This window comes from Phaenicophaeus curvirostris, chromosome 5 (assembly GCF_032191515.1).
Source record: "Phaenicophaeus curvirostris isolate KB17595 chromosome 5, BPBGC_Pcur_1.0, whole genome shotgun sequence".
In the NCBI taxonomy this organism is placed as follows: domain Eukaryota; kingdom Metazoa; phylum Chordata; class Aves; order Cuculiformes; family Cuculidae; genus Phaenicophaeus; species Phaenicophaeus curvirostris.
The window spans coordinates 37483946-37502565 of NC_091396.1; the positions used below are offsets into that span (position 1 = coordinate 37483946).

Below are 18620 nucleotides of genomic sequence, written 5' to 3' on the forward strand. Positions count from 1 at the left end.
ATAACATTTTAACATTTCAGAAACGACTGGAACAAGAGCTGAAAAAGACACCAAAACTAAGAAAATTCTGGAATCTAATAAAGAAAAATGATGAGAAAATGGATGAGGAGTCGAGAATACAGTATGTTACAGCAACTTTTTCCTGTTAAATCCAAAGCTCTTAATGCACTCGTTGTGTTTCAGCAAAAATAAACAGTTTCAATGAAAAAATATTTCTTAAAAAATATGTGAAGATGGCAAATAATGAATGATTGTGTGTTGTCTCCTGGAAACTATTTATAGTCTTTATACAAAGTACTGGTATAGAACGCTAGTATTTTGTTTGATTGTTGAATTTGTGATACCAAACCTTAGAGCTATAGGACGAAAGCCATAAGAGAATATTCATGTAGTTACTTCTATTTTTTTCATTACTTTTAGGAAATGTTTTGCTCTTAAGCAGATAGCTTATGCAAGTATTTGAATAAATTTGTGTCTCACCACAGTTAAATGTTCCAGTACTTTTGTGTTGCAATGTGATAAGGTGTAGGTGGTGACATTTCTCCTCTTTGACTCAGTAGAAGCATTGATTGTTAATGTGCCTAAAAATGTAGAACCTGCTAATCTGCCTGCCTGAGTGCAGAGAGAAAAGTTATCTAAACTGTTTAGATGTATTTTGAAGAAACCTGCTGTCATTCTATAGATCTTAAAGCAGGTAACTGATAGGACGTACTTCTTGCCTGCATTTAGGTAATATTAATGTTTTTGTTATGTGTCTGATTTTAGAGCATACCGGGAGAGAAGATTTCTTTCACAGCTCATTCAGAAATTCATTTCTGTGCTAAAATCAATACCTGTGTCAGGTATTTGTGGTTCTTGTGTTAATTTTTTATCTGCTAATCTGTTGTATATTCTTTCTAGTTGCTGAAGCAACTACTCCTTGGGATACAAACCTGAGACTTAATCTAGATGGGGATTTAGTGAAATCTGTGCCTGTCTGCATGGATTCCATGTCAAAATTAGTATTCAAATCCATATGTGCTTTAAAAATGAAATAGCAGAAAGCTACTTTAAACTTCTTCTCCTTCTATACAGTATGGACTTAATAAAAAAAAATATTTCTGGGTACTGATATTCTTTATTGTGTGCTTACAGCCTTCTTAGAGCATTAAAGTATTTCATACATAATTAGATGCCTTGTTAAACAGGTGGTACAAATGCATATCATAAGGCTCTATTCTGTCAGTACTGTTGGTTTGCAGTAGGAACAAAAGCCTAAGTGAAGTGAAATTCTTGAAGATTTGACTGTTCTTTATTTGTAAGTCATTGTGACAAGTGAAATTATGTGCTTGCCAGATTTAGAAAGGAAAAGTGTTTGTTCAGGCAGGTGTTAGCCTTTTGACAAAAAAGACTTATTATGTTCTCAGTACAGCACAGTTTCAGTGAAATCACTTCCCAGAGTTCTGCTTTTGCTCTTAAACTTTTTGCCCTTAACTGGAGGGGAAAGTCTGTGTGTTGTAGCTTCCTCAGAAAGGATGCCTTTCCCCTCTGTTTTCCAGTTATGTAAGACGTGGATTAGGGATATTTACACTGACACTTCATTGAAGGCATTACTAAGGTAGATTTATTGTTGTGTTTTGACATGATTCTAAAGGCTCCTTAGTAATCACCACTGAGTGCCTTTGAATATTGTCAAACCCTTTTGTACGCACCTTGCTTGCAGCTTTTAAATAGGTATTTTTGAGTACCTGGAGTTAATAGTTCTTAAGGTTAGTGGGCCGTTTGTATCTTGTGGAAGTGTGCATTTTTGTATGTCACATTGGTTGATTTTTTTCAGAGGGGATAAAAACCCTCCTTAAACTCTGTTTTCATTACTTTCTTGTATCCAAAAGTTTTCTGGTTTCCAGTGAAATAAAGGGCTGTTTCAGTAAAAGAGAAGAATGTGCAAATTAGTTTTTTAATCTTGTTAAAAGCTAATACTGGTATTATTAGTAGCACTTATTACATTCTTACTGAGTAGTTCAAGTACAAAAATATTGTGGTATGCATCAGTTGCAAAAGAAATTTTTTTTTTTCTATCTAGGTCCTATTTCTATGGACAAAGTTCATTACTGTGAGAGATTTATTGAACTCATGCTAGATCTTGAGGTAAGTTATTAAATTGTTTCAACCTGTTTCCAGGTGTACTTTTCTAGGTTTTAAATGCATAAAGTCATTATTTCAGCTTTACTCCATTTAGCAGGTGGTTACATCACAGTTGTGCACATGGTTGCTTTAATAGTGGTTTTCCATCTGTAAATAGGAGTTTCTAGCAGTGCATCCACATTGTGAACTCACTAATAATATTTTTTATAAGGCAAAAGAACTCTTTGAGAAAGCTAGAATCCTCAATCACTCATTGAAGACTACTTTAATTGGAGTGGTGATAATAAAACGATGAAAATGTGTGGCACTTTAATCTGGTGGGAATAATCCAGAAGTATTCTTCCCAATGCTTTATAGGTCACTTAAGGTATCTTTTCTGCTGTAAGGTATAATTCCAGAAAGCGTCAGTAGTTCTGAAATGCAAACTGTTTCTATTTGATTAGAATTCATTGTTTAAAAGTAACAGTTCTGCTGTTCTAGGTTTGTTACAGAACGGCCAGGTTTTGTGACATTTTTCAGTAGGTACTGAGAAAGTGGGACAGCGTTAAGCTTCACAGTACCAGAAATAAAAATAAAAGACATTAATTTACATTTATCACAAGTAGCAATTCTTTTAAAAAAACTTCAGATTTAGAACACTCACACGCGCACTCACCCTCTCACGCTGTCCTCTGCTTAATCACTTAACTGTCATTTAGCCTGTGTTTGTCTTTGCAATAGAATGAATTCTTCAAATTAGATCTTGTTGTCTTTTGGATGTACTATACTCTCAGAAGATAAAATACGTATTTGAAGTTAAACTTAAGTTAGATGTTAGCCAAAATGATAAGAGGTAGTACATTTAATGCTGGTTCTTACTAGATATAACAGGAAGGTTAGAATTCAGACAGTTTATGAAGCCTTGTTTAAATGACTGGAACAAGCAAACAAGAAATTAGCTGTATATCTAAGTCTTTTTGCCTTTGCATGTTGTGTTAATGGGCTCTTTATCAGAATATTTGTTTCATATTACAGTATATAGACTGCTGTCAAAACTTGATGATTTCATAATTTCATAAGAATGACCTTATAGAAATGTCTTACAGTTTTCTGAGGGGTTTTTTTGTAGTTATTGTGCAAAGCAATTAACATTTTCTACTACAGATTCTTTTCTTTGCTTTATTTCTAAACACTGTGTTGATTTTTTTTTTGGCTTTCTAAACTCAGTCTGTAGATTCCATGGAGAACAACTGATTTTTCTCCTGCATTGTTGATATGTACTACTGCATGCTGTTGAACAATTGGTACATATAGCAGCTTAAGTTATTTATGTTCAGAAGAAATGATCTGTTTTGCTTACAAAAAGTTTTTATAAGTTCTCAATTAAGATTTGAAAAATTCTTAGATCTAATCTGAGTAACTTACAAAGAACAGAAGAGACCATACCTTATTTAGAATAAATACAGTTTGAAATCTTGAGAAAAACAAGTTTAAAATTAATGAAATGAGTTTAGAAAACAAGCATTTAAAATGATGTTGTAGCAGTGTGACATATCTTTTGTAACACGTAGTCATTATGTAGACATTTAGAGAACAATTGTTTTATTTAATTCCCTTTTATTACTGGCAGGATGCAGTCTTACTAATGGCATGCTGTCAGTCCTATAAAAGGCCGTGTTTGTAGCTACTGTGTTCATAGCAGCCTACTTGCATAAAACCAGAGTCTTGGCATAAGTAAATGCTGCTTTAATATGAGAACCTCTACTAGGGTATTAGATATGTAAATAATTGTGCAGCAATCTATTTTGATATGCCTTCTTGAAATGTAAAATTAAGAGAAACCAGGATTTCTTCTGTTTTGAAGAACTGCTTGTACTAACATGAGGTTGTTTACCACAGGCTTTGCTTCCCACACGGCGCTGGTTTAACACAGTGTTGGATGATTCACATCTTGTTGTTCACTGTTACCTGTCTAGTCTTGCCAAAAGAGAGAAGGAAGGTCATCTCTTCTGCCAGGTGACATACAAAGTTGTTGAAAATAACTTTCATTCTGATATGGCTCTGAATTCTTTCTATTTTTAAGACAAGTTTTTTTGAGTGTTCCTGATTGGATGTAAACTACGTGTGTATTTAAATCCTTCAGACAGTTCTTTCTTACCTGCACCTATATGTGTGACTGCTCTTACGTTTCTTGCTTCGAATTTGAACAGCTCTTAAAAGTACAGCCTAGAAATAGTACAGTTTCTGGCCTGCTTTTCCCATGTACAGCAGAAGTTGTCACCATTGTATTCTTCTGTGCTTTGTTTTAGCATCTGTCTGTTCTGCGTTGCAGCTGTTTTTCACTACTGCTCTTCAGTTTACTCAATCGTAGAAAGTATATTGCTTTATATGGCAGGTTCTGAAGATCTTTCCCCTTTTCTGCATCTCGGCTGTTTTTCTTGCTGCCTGTTATTCCCCCATCTCTGGCATTTGTTCAGTTTCTCTGAGAGTTGTAACTGATGGAACAGAAAGCCAGCAGCACATTTGAATAATTTTCTTCTTCTGAGTTAAATAATATCATTGAAAGGTAGGATGAGTTCTGGAGCTGGCATCAGAGGGCAGGAGGAAGCAAGCCAGGAGTTGGGTTCAGTATCTCTATGAACATCTGACTAGGTCACCCTAGTGACTTTAGTTTCAGTTTCAAGTCCTCATAGGTAAAAGAAAAAACACATTGGTTGTGGGCTGTGCTGTAATTCCTGTGGCTTGTAGATGAGATCCCTAGAAAATTATTTTGTGCATCAGCTAAGTATAAAATACGGATACCACTCCTTAGTCCATTTCTTCAAGAACTTTGAGGAGCTGTTGTCCAGATTTTTCTTCTCAAATTATGGTTTTGTTTGGAGTAGGGTTGTTCTCTTATTCTTAGTCCACTAATTTTTATGAATGATATATCAGCTTTTAGATATGCTTAAATTCTACACTGGCTTTGAAATCAATGATCAGACTGGAAATGCTTTGACAGAGAATGAGATGACAACAATTCACTATGACAGAATTACTTCTTTACAGGTAAGTGAACAGCAAAGTACTTATGGGAGGGAAAGAATTTAGTCTAGTTTAGTCTAATTTGCATCTAGAATGCACATTGAATTATTTCCCAAAGCAGACCCTTTATTTTTGCTATTGAGTTATAGGAATAGTTTTAACTTGATTTCATATACCATATCAAAGACACTAACGCTTCAATATTGTGTTTGTGAGTCTAGCAAATACCACCACTTTTGATTTGATATTGTCAAGTTGAGATGAACTGCTCCCATTAAAACTATTGAGAAGGGAATATTAAATGCTGTAGGAACTTAAGTTACGATTATGCAGTAGGTGGCACCATTTCTCTATATCAGTATGCACATTTAGTAGCAATAGTATTCCCTTTATTTCTATCCTGGTAGTGTGTACAGGGTGCTATGTGTTATGAATTGGAAGAAGCTATGCTTTTGTATAAATATTTAAATTGTTATTAAATTGTTTGATTAATATGCTTACATGTTGGGTTTGTGTGATGGTCTTTTGTAGAGAGCAGCATTTGCACATTTCCCGGAGTTATATGACTTTGCACTCTCAAATGTAGCTGCAGTAGATACTCGTGATTCACTGGTGAAGTTATTTGGACCCCTTAGGTAGGTTATCAAAATGAAATTTAATGGGAAATTGAAATTCTTTGTTCTCAGTATGTTCTAATGCAACAGATTTCTCACCTTTTCTATTTCCAACTTCTCATGTGCCTTCTAATTTTCTGGAAAATAGCTAGCTGGTTAAAGTAGTTGTGGCAGTAATTAACTCTGTAGTTAACCTCTTGTAAAATTTAGATATTTTTATTCTATTCTGAACAAAAACTACAACAGGAACCATAATTTACACCACTGTATTTACTGCATTGTATTGTAAATGCTGCAGTTAAAAGGATGACAGTCTGTTTTGACAAAGACAATGTCCGCACTGTTGTTTGGCAGTGTTTAAAAAGCTGCTGTGTTCATTGAGAATCAGTGGTTCAACTTCACCCCTGGCAGTGTTCTAGAGCACTGTAAAGCAATTTGAAAAATAAATTTTTTAAACATTTTAAACTTCACTTAAAATACTGATCTGTGGTTATTGGTTTCTGATGAAATTCGTGGTTGGAATTTCTTTTCAAGGGAAAAAAATTAGCTACAGTAGTAGGTGTGCTCTCCCGGGTTTCAGGTTGTGACACAAGCTTCCCTTTCCTTTTGCTGCACAGCTCGAACGTTCTCCACCAGGTGGCGTCGTATCTCTGCCTGCTGCCGCCCCTTGCGCAGGGGGAAGACTCGCCCTATGAGAAGGAGTTCCTGTTGGAGTTGCTGGTAAAAGCATGATTTAATATTGCTTGTATTTTTTCTTCTGCAAACTCCAGACATAGGTAAATATAGAAAATGCACTGTGATAAAGTAGCCATTTAGGACCTTTTGCTGAAGCACTTGTGAACCATAGCAGTGTTACAGCAGTACTGTGTACTAAGGTGGGTTTTAAAACCATATTTATTAATTATTTGAAAACACTTATTTATAAATATAAGTTCCCTAAGAAACTAATATGTGTGTGTTCAATGTAACTGTAAGGTAAATAAGTAGAGTCTCAGCAACAATTTTGAGTTCTTCTGGCATAGTTGTTGCTCTTACTATATATATTAATCTGTTTGTCCTCTTTGAAAGCAAAAGAGCTGCTAAAGTAGAATTAGATATTCTGTTTGGTTCTTGAAGGCCATTTGAAATACTGTTTGGTGCTCATAATAGTTTTTTGGATATTCAGTGTATAACAGTATCACTGTAGGCTTCTAATCTCATACCAGTAGCAACATAACTGGTGTAGTGTGACATACTATGGCATAGCTTTTTTCCTAAATATTTCTAGTAAGCTTATTTTGTGATTGTAGATTTCTTTAAATATTGTTTATGTTGTTTCTTAAGGTTTAGATGGTAGTGATATAATGTTTGTGGATGCCAAGGAGAGAGATTTATTTAGGAGACATTGTATTGGATCACTTTTTTTCCTCTCAAAGAGGAAATTAAAATGCGCTGTTGCTGAATGAAGTGTTACTTAGCTATTGAACATATGTTTAGTGGAAAGCAAAATAAATCTAGTTTGAAGTTGATTCTCTGCTAAGACTTGACTGAATATTTTCAGTTCTGTTTTGTCATTTTGGTCTGCTGAGTAGCCAAAGATTGTTTGCCTCTAGTACAGTGACTTTTAGTTGGACAATGTGTTTGTTCATTGTGTGCATTTAGATATATTTAATTAAAAAAAAAAGAAAAGAAAAAAATAGCAAGTGACCACTGGCAGTCTTACAGATTAACGGGTATGTTTCAAATATAGCTTTATTGTCCCTTTTTGGCTTATGGAAGTTTAAAATGCATCCTTTCTTCAGGTTTCCCGTCATGAGCGACGAATATCTCAAATTCAGCAACTCAACCAGATGCCTCTTTATCCCACTGAAAAGATTATTTGGGATGAAAATATTGTACCAACTGAATATTATTCTGGAGAAGGTATGATAAGAAGTTCGGTAAACGCTGAACGGAACAGAAAATTCTGCAAAAAAAGTGCAGTTCAAATATCTGTGTTCATTTTGTCTTCAGAACTTCAGAGGCAGTACTTTGGCTTCTTCAAATACTATCCAGTAAGGTCAGCTGGTTGTGAGTTGTGAATTGGGAACTCTGAAATGAGATTTCTGGCAGATTTGTAGTGGATTTAAAGAAAAATCCAAAGGCCTATGTTTACACAAAGACATTTGCTTCTAATCTGGGTAACAGATTATACTTCCATCCATGGCACAGTTAGTTATTGTAAGGTCAAACAGGTTGTAGACATGCAGCAGAAAAGCCTTTGTCTATGCTTTGCTTTTAAGTATGTTTAAGAAAGCCTTTTTAAAAAGTAAAAAAAGGATGATGACAGGAGGAAATTAACACTAATAATCTTACTGTTTGATTTCAAGGTAAGGTGTACGCATAGTCACTGAAAGGTAGTGTATGTGCTCTAAATTCAGAACCTAGTGTTCTTGTCTGATGTGCTTATGATCAAAGAAGCAGTCTGCAGGTATTGCAAAGAAGGAATTATGTAATTTTAAGCTTTACAGTAACCAACATATGTAGTTTTGTCTAGCTGTTTTAAAAAACTGTTGTGCTTTTTAAAATCTCATGTTGAAAATAATAATGCGGATTATAAGAATTTTCATTAGGAATGTGAACATTTTAATTTGGAAATAGAGATTCCAGATAACATATATCTTCAAAGACAAGTATGTTTCTGGTTTGAGCAGTGTGAGTGGCCTTCTCCATGTAGTTTTGATTCGGAGAGTTGTTTTGTGTAGATATGAGTCATAAGTTCAGCTGCTTAGCATAAATTGAGTTTTTGGGATAAATTCTCTCTGAACAAGTATTAGTGAGAAGAAAAAGATTTTTGAGGCAACAAAGGGTCTTTTTCCAAACAGATATACAAATGCCATCTTGAGATTTGCCCAAGAAGGGATAAAGTGCTTATGTTTGGTATGATGCAAATAGTTTAAAGCTGATTCATATTTTTCTCAATAATAGCTCTCCTGATGGTGTCTAATCTTGAAAAAAAGTAACAACAGAACAATACCAAAAAAGACACAGCCCCAATAAAACAAAGCAAAAAATCCACAAACCCCCCCAAACCATGGTGATAGCTGTAATTTCTAGGAAATTAATGTATAAACCAAATTTTTTTTTTTTTGTTTCAATGAACAGCACATAGGCTGTTAATGGTCTGGAACATTCAGGTTCTGGAATGCAAATCAGGGTAGCTTTGCTGTTTTGGAAGGCTGACTCTGCAAGATTTAACTTGTGAGTGCACTGTATGTGTACCTTGTGTTTTATTAGCAAAATATATTAATTACCTAATGGAATTGTGGGGGAAGGGAGAGAAAGAGCAGCTTATCTCACTTATTTTTGTGCTGTTTTGTGCATCTTTAGTACTACATTAAAGAAATTTTATTAATGGTGAAATGTAATTTTTGGAAAGTAACAGTGGTTGTTAGTGGAAGCATTTCCTCCTGTGGTGAATTCCTGCTATTATTATCCGTGTGTTGGTAGCGCTGATGAGAAGTATTTCTGTTGCTGTCAGACTGTTAGAAGTACGTTTCTATTTTGCTTCTCTTAGTTTCAGTTTGCACTTTCTCATTTTAACCTCCCTGTATTCTTCAGCTCTGATTTCAAGCAAGATAGTTTTGGTTTTGTAGTCTTGAGGGTTTTTGTGATCCTAAAAGTTTGCTGCATTCTTTTGGTGGAAAATGTAAATAAGAGTAATTTAACTCAGGAAAGATAGGAGTATTGTTTCTGTTTTCTTCAAATAAATGAGGGAAAGGAATATCTGTCTGATAAATGGTGTGCAGCCTTAAAGAGATGTAGCTTCAGGCCCTGCCATTTCCATGCATAACTAACTTCACAGGATCAAGTTTGTTACATGGTGTTGAGAAACATGTTTAAGTATTTTATCACCATGAAGCTTTCCAGAATATAAATTACTGTGTTCTGTCGCCTTTCTTTATATTACATATACCAATGAAAGGTTTCAAGGATAATGTTTCAAGTTACAAAAGCCAAATGTTTTCATAGGTCTTAAGCATAAGTCTTAAACCAGAACATCAATCTGATCATGTTAAACAAGTAGCACGTAAGAGTTTTTATTATGGAAAATTAGCATCTAAGACTACTCTAAAGCTATGAAAGCTTTAGGACTTGTCTAGGAGTTTTAATACTTTTTGTTTAGTTAGGTCTGATCTTCCCATGTTTGTCATTCTCATTAATAAAACCCCAACAAATCTGTAATCAGTAGCAGAAACTTTCTTCAAAAGTTGTGTATTAAAATCTGATTTCTTGGCTTAAAACTTTTTTTCTATACTAATGTTTTTTGTGGCTTCTAGTAAACATAAATGTTTGGAATTGGGAAATTGTTGGATAACACATTTTTTTTGTTAATTAATGAGCCTTTTTCATCATTGTTTAATGATGGCTTAACTGTTGCATTTCCAAAGTACCGTCAGTTTGCCCTACATTTGATATTTATAAAATCAGTTTTGTTGTCTCAATAAAGGGAAGGATTCAATTTTTAAATAGTTTACTGTGTTACTGCCAGAAGGATGAAAACTAATTTAATCTTGTGTAGGTTCATTTAGAGAAAACATTAGAACTTGGGGGAAGGAGAGGAAGAATGTGGACTTTTAGTGATATTTATTCATAAAGGAGTAGTTCTTAGAATCAATTTCCCAGGATAATTGCTATGGCACTTACAAATATGCGTGTATATATTTATGCCTTTGTAGAACCGATATATTAATATGTCTTCTTGTTTATTCATCAAATACCTCTTCACTTCCATCCTTACTCCCTTAGGCTGCCTTGCACTTCCCAAATTGAATCTACAGTTTCTGACTCTTCACGACTACCTGCTGAGGAATTTCAATCTCTTCCGCTTAGAGTCTACTTACGAGATCAGACAAGACATTGAAGATAGTGTCAGTAGGATGAAACCATGGTAATATTTATTAACTGATGCAAACCAGTCAATTCAACTTAAGTTGTAATCAAAGTGCATTTGAGAATGAATAATTGGTATTGCATATATCCTAAATAAATAGTAACAAATGTATTTTAAATCATTGCATATATACTGTTTTATGCTAACTTCTTTGGTAAGGTGTTGCCCTCCTGTGGGATGACTTTATAATGGTGTGTTACTATGTATCCCTGTTGCATGCTAACAACCAGCTTTTGTTGTGGTGAGATAGACAAGCTAGTTTTCCAAAAGTACTAAGCCTTGGTTGACATTAAAAAATATCAAAACTTTACCACCACCTCTTATGGTTTATGAGAGATGTTGCAGAGCATAAGTTGCCTTTTTTTCTTAAAATAAAGGTCAGTTCACATTACATTTCAGTTCTAAAATGCTGAATTATGTGAATCTACTGCAGTACCATGTAAAATCAAGACTTCTAATTTTGTTCTAGAGCTGACTGTAAAGTAAATTGTTTCACAGTTTAGAAAAAGAACTGAATCTCTTTTCAGATAATGCTTAACAGAACTTTGTTGTTTGGTGTTTTCTGGGATTTTTTCTAGGTTATCGGAATATGGAGGTGTGGTCTTCGGTGGATGGGCTAGGATGGCACAACCCATTGTTTCTTTCACAGTGGTGGAGGTGGCAAAGCCCAATATTGGTGAAAACTGGCCTATGCGAGTGCGAGCAGATGTTACCATTAATTTGAATGTCCGAGATAGCATCAAAGATGAATGGGAAGGTACTTACGTTCTTTTGAAATAAAAGGGCTCAGAATAGGTACTCATCAAAATGTACTTTGATGTAATCTTACTTGTAAGAAGGGGTTTTTATTTCATCAGAGATGAGGATTTGCTAATCCTAATACATTGTTTAAAAGTTAGTTACTTAAATTCCAAGTCTAAGAAGTTTATACATTCCTAAAACGAAGATGGAATATTAAAGTATTTAGACACCCACTGGGAGCAGAATGTTTACTACTTCAGACTGGTATAATTCAGTTTGTAACTGTAAGATTCTGCCCTTTACAAGGAATGTGAAAAAGTAACTAAGCATTTTAAATTAATTTGCATGCTAATAATGACATATTGGCAAAGTAGTGGGGAATGTGATATCTGTCTCGTATACATATGGAGAGAACAGATTCTGATTTAATTCAAACCAATGAATTTTAGTCAGTGTTTATGTATTTGAATGTTGTTGGGAAGTGCTGACTGCACCAAATACTGTTTCTTGTAAGTATTCCCAGGCAACACTTCTTCTGCTTGGGGAATTGAACTTCGGTTGACTTGGGTTATCAGTAAATGTCACTCCCTTCTCTTTTGTTATGAGGAACTTGTTAAATGTGCTGGAGCTGCATAGTGTGATTACAAGTCACATAGCACAAATGCTAAAGCTGGATCATGTGATAAATAAGCAGATACAAGTTTGGGAATGCAGGTTTCTATTAAAGTAGAAAAGCTAGGAGGATGGCAGCAGACTTCGCTATACTGAAGGTAGCCATGTAGTGGTGCACCTAGCTTTCTAAATACTAGAACAGCCTCTGTGATTTCAAAAGCAGTAATGCTTTAAACTTAGTCTAAACTGAGGTGAAGAATTGGTGAATCATTGCCAGGTCTTGGTGAAACTGCTTTAGATTGGATGAAAAAATACAGCGTGCATTTACTAAATTTTGAATGTGTCTTAGATCTGTGAGAATATGTAGATATACTGGAGAAAAGGATTAGTATTCAAAATAACAGTAGTGAATTGGTGAAACTGCATTTTAAGAGTAGTGTCATTCAGAAGGGGTGAATATTAAGATACTGTACTTATGGAAGAACAAGTCACTGCACAGATGCATGTTGAGAGTGCCACTTGTTAGGTAGTAATTCTGCAGAATATAAAGAGTCTGAGGTCATCATTGCTGAAAAGCAAACGTGGCACCATGACAATATGTTACTGCTGAGAGAAAGAGAAATACACTCAACCAAGTCATATCAGGACTTATAAACTGTGATGTAGCATGGAAAACAAGTAACTTGGTTAGGTGACCTTTTGCTCTATTGAGTAGATAACTAAAGTAACTGTTCAGGATTTTGTGCCCAGTTCTAGGCACTGCACTTCAGTTTGTTGTTAAAAAAAAAATAAATTGGAGGTTAGTCCAGAAAAAAAGCAATGAGAACAAGAGGTTAATGATACACTAATTTTGAGGAAAGACTGAAAATATCTAGGTTGTATAACTGAAGTAAGATTGTTGGGAGAAGCATAATCTTGAAATAAATAAGTTAGCTGTCATGAAAAAAGTGGTCAATTTCTCCTTTTTATATCTGAAGTCCTAGCAGATACTAGTGTGCAAAAGTAGTGGAAAAGATGACAATATCCTATGGTTCTGTATCCTGTAAGTTAAAGGCATGTTTTGAAACGGGGCACATTATTGTGTAAGCAGGTAGGGTTTTATTTAAAAGAAATTTTTGTGTGTATTAAGGAATGGACAAAAAAAAAGACATTCAATCAAATCACTGAATGTCCCTTTTTGGAATCAGGTCTGCGTAAACATGATGTCTGCTTTTTGATTACGGTACGTCCCACACAACCTTATGGCACAAAGTTTGACCGACGACGACCTTTTGTTGAGCAAACTGGTCTGGCATATGTCAGAGGCTGTGAGATCCAGGGCATGTTGGATGAGAAAGGACGTGTTATTGAAGAAGGTATGATATTCGAAAACTTGTTTGAAAGTCCCCACATTTTTTTTTTTGGTAACAACCTAATCATTGACTTGCTTTTCTTTTAAGCAATGCTTATTGCATTCATTACCTACTTGAAAAAACAAACCATTTCCATAGCTAGTCCTGAGAAAGGTTAGCTAACTATCTCTGCTAAAATCTCATGTAATTAGATTAATAAATTAAATCTAGTGCATTTTGATTTGAGGAATAAAATAGCTTATATTCAAAAACTGTGTTAAAAATGGGATGAAAACATGAAATAAGAATATTTGTAATGCCATGCAAAGATTAGTTTTATCATGTGAAATTGTCTAAATTTCATTTCAGAAATGATTATGGATCACTTCTTTGAATGCTAATCTGTTTTTAGCACTACTTCAAACTGTAATCTTACTATATCATTACTGGCAGGACCTGAACCCAAACCAAGACTTAAAGGGGACTGCAGAACATTCAGAGTGTTTCTGGACCCAAACCAGTATCAACAAGACATGACCAACACAATCCAGAATGGAGCAGAAGATGTGTATGAGACGTTTAATATAATAATGAGAAGAAAACCAAAAGAAAACAATTTCAAGGTAAGGTACTGCTCATTGACTCTTAAGGTAAGAGTTTGTCTGAATATGCCAACTGTACCTAGTCATGTTCGTTTTAGATGCATGGAGTTAGGCTTCATAGATGGAGTTTAATCACTTCAGGAAGTTAGCTGTGGGGGGAAGTTATCATAAGCCAACAGACTAAGTGTTGTACTAACTGAAAATCACAACACTTTACTTCACTTGCTTATATAAGACATATTATAACACAGTGCTCTGATTCAGGGATAGGATGCCGTTCAGAGGACCTGGACAAGCTTGAGCAGTGGGCCTGTGTGAACCTCATGAGGTTCAACAAGGCTAGGTGCGACGCCCAGAATCTGGGTCAGGACAACCCATGGTGGCAGTACACAGTGAGGGATGAAGGGATTGGAAGCAGCCTGGCCAAGAAGGACTTGATGGTATTAGGGGATGAAAAATCACAGAATCATAGAATAACCAGGTTGGAAGAGACCCACCAGATCATTGAGTCCAACCATTCCTGGCAAGCACTAAACCATGCCCCTTAGCACCTCGTCCACCCGTGCCTTAAACACCTCCAGGGAAGGTGAATCAACCACCTCCCTGGGCAGCCTGTTCCATGGCCCAATGACCCTTTCTGTGAAGAATTTTTTCCTAATGTCCAGCCTAAACCTCCCCTGGTGGAGCTTGAGGCCATTCCCTTTTGTCCTGTCCCCTGTCACTTGGGAGAAGAGGCCAGCACCCTCCTCTTCACAGCCTCCTTTCAGGTAGTTATAGAGAGCAATGAGGTCTCCCCTCAGCCTCCTCTTCTCCAGGCTAAACAACCCCAGCTCTCTCAGCTGTTCCTCATAAGACCTGCTCTCCAGCCCCCTCACCAGCTTTGTTGCTCTTCTCTGGACTCGCTCCAGAGCCTCAACATCCTTCTTGTGGTGAGGGGCCCAGAACTGAACACAGTACTCGAGGAGTGGTCTCACCAGTGCCAAGTACAGAGGGAGAATAACCTCCCTGGACCTGCTGGTCACACCGTTTCTGATACAAGCCAAGATGTCATTGGCCTTCTTGGCCACCTGGGCACACTGCTGGCTCATGTTCAGTCACTGTTAACCAACACCCCCAGGTCCTTCTCCTCCAGGCAGCTTTCCAGCCAGACTTCTCCTAGTCTGTAGCACTGCACAGGGTTGTTGTGCCCCAAGTGCAGGACCCTGCACTTGGCCTTGTTAAACCTCATGCCATTGGACTCTGCCCAGTGGTCCAGCCTGTTCAGATCCCTTTGCAGAGCCTCCCGACCCTCCAGCAGATCAACACTTCCACCCAGCTTAGTGTCGTCCGCAAACTTGCTAAGGGTGCACTCGATGCCTTCATCCAGGTCATTGATAAAGACATTGAACAGGGCTGGACCCAGCACTGAGCCCTGGGGAACCCCACTTGTCACTGGCCTCCAGCTGGATTTCACACCATTTACCACCACTCTCTGGGCCCGCCCATCCTACCAGTTTTCCACCCAGGAGAGTGTGCGCCTGTCCAGGCCAGAGGCTGACAGTTTCCCAAGCAGAATGCTGTGAGAAACTGTGTCAAAGGCTTTACTGAAGTCCAGGAAGACCACATCCACTGCCTTTCCCTCATCCAGCAGCCGAGTCACTTTGTCATAGAAGGCGATCAGGTTAGTTTGGCAAGACCTGCCTTTTGTGAACCTGTGTTGACTGGGCCTGATCACCAGGTTCTCTTGCATGTGCTTCATGATAGCACTCAAGATCACCTGCTCCATGACTTTCCCTGGCACTGAGATCAGACTGACAGGCCTGTAGTTCCCTGGATCCTCCGTGCGACCCTTCTTGTAGATGGGCACAACATCAGCCAGCCTCCAGTCCAGTGGGACTTCCCCAGCCTTCCAGGACTGTTGGAAGATGATGGAAAGGGGTTTGGCCAGCACATCCGCCAGCTCCTTCAAAACCCTTGGGTGAATCCCATCCGGCCCCATAGACTTGTGGCTGTCTAGTTGGGCTAGCAAGGCTCTGACCACCTCCTCTTGGATCATGGGAGCCTCATTATGCTCCTCTAGCTCCTGGGTTAGTACACAGATGGAACGACCCTCCTTACAACTAAAGACTGAGGCAAAGAAGGCATTAAATACCTCAGCCTTTTCCTCATCCCCTGTCACTGTTGTTCCTTCTGTGTCCAATAGGGACTGTATGGTCTCCCTAGTCCTCCTTTTATTATTTATATATTTATAGAAAGATTTTTTGTTATCTTTCACAGACTTGGCCAATCTGATTTCTAGCTGAGCCTTAGCCCTTCTGATTTTTTCCCTACACAATCTCACTTCCCTCCTGTAGTCCATCCAAGAGGCCTGTCCCCTCTTCCAGAGCCCATAAACATTTCTCTTCTTCTTGATATCACTCAAGATCTCTCTGTTCAACCAAGCTGGCTTTCTCCCCTGCCGGCTTTTTTTCTGGAACATGGGGATGGCTTTCTCCTGATCTGCTAGGATTTCCTTTTTGAAGAGCTCCCAGCCCTCCTGGGCTCCCTTGCCCTTGAGTACTGTCTCCCATGAGACTTTGCCAACCAGCCTTCTGAAGAGATCAAAGTCTGCCCTCTGGAAATTTAATGCTATCGTCCTACTAACCACCCTCTTCACCTAGAACAGAAAACCCTATGATCTCATGGTCACTTAGTCCTAGGCGTCCACCTACTGCCACATCTCCCACAAGGCCTTCTTTGTTCACAAACAGCAGGTCCAGGAGGGCACCCTCCCTTGTTGGTTCATTCACCAACTGTGCAAGGAAGTTGTCTTCCACGCACTCCAGGAACCTCCTAGACTGCTTTCTTTCTGCTGTATTGTACTCCCAGCAGCTATCAGGAAGATTGAAGTCTCCCACAAGAACGAGAGGCATCGATCTAGAGATTAACCCCAACTGTTTATAGAAGAGCTCATCAGCTGCTTCTCCTTGGCTGGGTGGTCTGTAACAGACTCCCATCACAAAATCTACCTTCTGGTGGGCTCCTCTGATTTTAACCCACAGGCACTCAACCTCCTGATCGCCACGATCCATCTCAACGGAGTCCAAGTCCTCCCTTACAAAGAGGGCTACCCCGCCTCCTCTCCTACCCTTCCTATCCCGCCTGAAGAGTTTGTACCCCACCATAGCTGCACTCCAGTTATATGAGTTACAAAAGCTGGATGTGAGCCAACAGTGTGCACTTGCAGCCCAGAAGGACAACTGTATCCTGGGCTGCATTAAAAGAAGCATGACAAACAGATCGAGGGAGGAGATTCTCTGGTCTGATCTGGTGAGACCCCACTTGGAGTGCTGTGTCCAGCTCTGAAGCCCTCAGCACATGAAAGGCATGGGTCTGTTGGAGTGGGTCCAGAGGAGGACCACAGAAATGATCAAAGGCGTGCATGGAACATCTCCCATATGAGGAAAGGCTCTCAAAGTTGGGGTTGTTCAACCAGGAGGAGAGAAGGCTCTGGGGAGACTTTATTGTGGCCTTTCAGTACTTAAAGGGGTCTTATAAGAAAGATGGTGACAAACTTTTCAGAAGGACTCGTTGCACTAGGACAGGGGGTAATGGTTTTAAACTAAAAGATGGTAGATTTAGACTGGAAGAAAGAAATATTTTGTACTGAGGGTGGTGAAACACTGGAGCAGGTTTCCCAGAGATGCCCCATCCCCACAAACTTAAGGTCAGTTAGGATGGGTCTTTGAGCAACGTGCTGTAGTTGAAAATGTCCCTGCTCGTTGCAGGGGAGATGGACAGGATGACCTTTAAAGGTCCCTTCCAACCTGAACCACTCCATAATTCTATGATTTAGCCTCAGTGGCGCTGAGAAGAGGAGGAGAACCTCCCTTGACCTGCCAGCATCTTCCTAATGCAGCAGAAGATACTTTAGACTTTCTTTTGCTATGAGGGTGCATAATTTTGTATACCTGAAAATATTTCTTGTATGCATGCTTAGTTTCTTTGCTGTTAGATCAGTTAGACCTTTGAATCTTTAATGTTCCTTGGGTTTTCCGTTATGAAAATGCAACACGAACAAAAACCTGCCATTCAGTGCCTAAAAGTCATACATTACATAATTGAAGTGACTTCAATTTTAAAGGATACTGCAGGAAGTTCTGTGCAGATGGATAAAGAAGGAGGCAGGAAGACTTTGACTTTTTTTTATTTTTTACCTGTATCTGGAAAGATGCCTCCAGTGTGAAACAGTAGCTTGTGTTCTGCACAGAGCATTCTGATGCCATCCAGCTGTGGATTGGTGTCACGTTTTATCAGAGCGAAGGAACACAGGACAGTTTGCCCAGACTGCCAGGCCAACATCGGCAGCATTACCAGAACAAGTCCCTTCTATCTCCTTATAGAATTATTAAAAATTCCAGGAACTTGTATATGCATGAACAAATTTTATTACATAAATTTGTGACAGGGTAGGGGTTTGAGGATCGCTGGTGATCAGATACTGACTGCAAAAACAGGTCTAAAGTGTGATATACAGTCAAGACCTCCAGCATAGACAAACAGTAGCAGCTGGCATGATGTCAGTAGATAAACACACATACCAGAATTCTTAGCCAATAGGCATCCCTGTGAGGGGTGAAGATAGAGTCCATCCCATCAGCTGATGCCAGAAAGCTTTGATTAAGCCTTCCCTAAAAGTTTCCCTTTTAGTGTATCAATGTTT

The 18620-nt window shown here is 38.1% G+C and overlaps 1 protein-coding gene across 1 annotated transcript in view; it reads left to right on the plus strand.

Annotated features, from left to right (window-relative positions):
- AQR (aquarius intron-binding spliceosomal factor) overlaps positions 1-18620 on the plus strand; it is a 63706-nt gene that overhangs the window by 12903 nt on the left and 32183 nt on the right. Inside the window, exons 8-19 of the mRNA XM_069858347.1 lie at positions 21-121; positions 766-842; positions 2063-2127; positions 4003-4119; positions 5038-5151; positions 5659-5762; positions 6359-6461; positions 7523-7643; positions 10509-10650; positions 11232-11410; positions 13194-13361; positions 13791-13960. Coding sequence (XP_069714448.1) covers positions 21-121; positions 766-842; positions 2063-2127; positions 4003-4119; positions 5038-5151; positions 5659-5762; positions 6359-6461; positions 7523-7643; positions 10509-10650; positions 11232-11410; positions 13194-13361; positions 13791-13960 — 1461 coding nt within the window. The remainder of the gene's footprint in view (positions 1-20; positions 122-765; positions 843-2062; positions 2128-4002; positions 4120-5037; positions 5152-5658; positions 5763-6358; positions 6462-7522; positions 7644-10508; positions 10651-11231; positions 11411-13193; positions 13362-13790; positions 13961-18620) is intronic.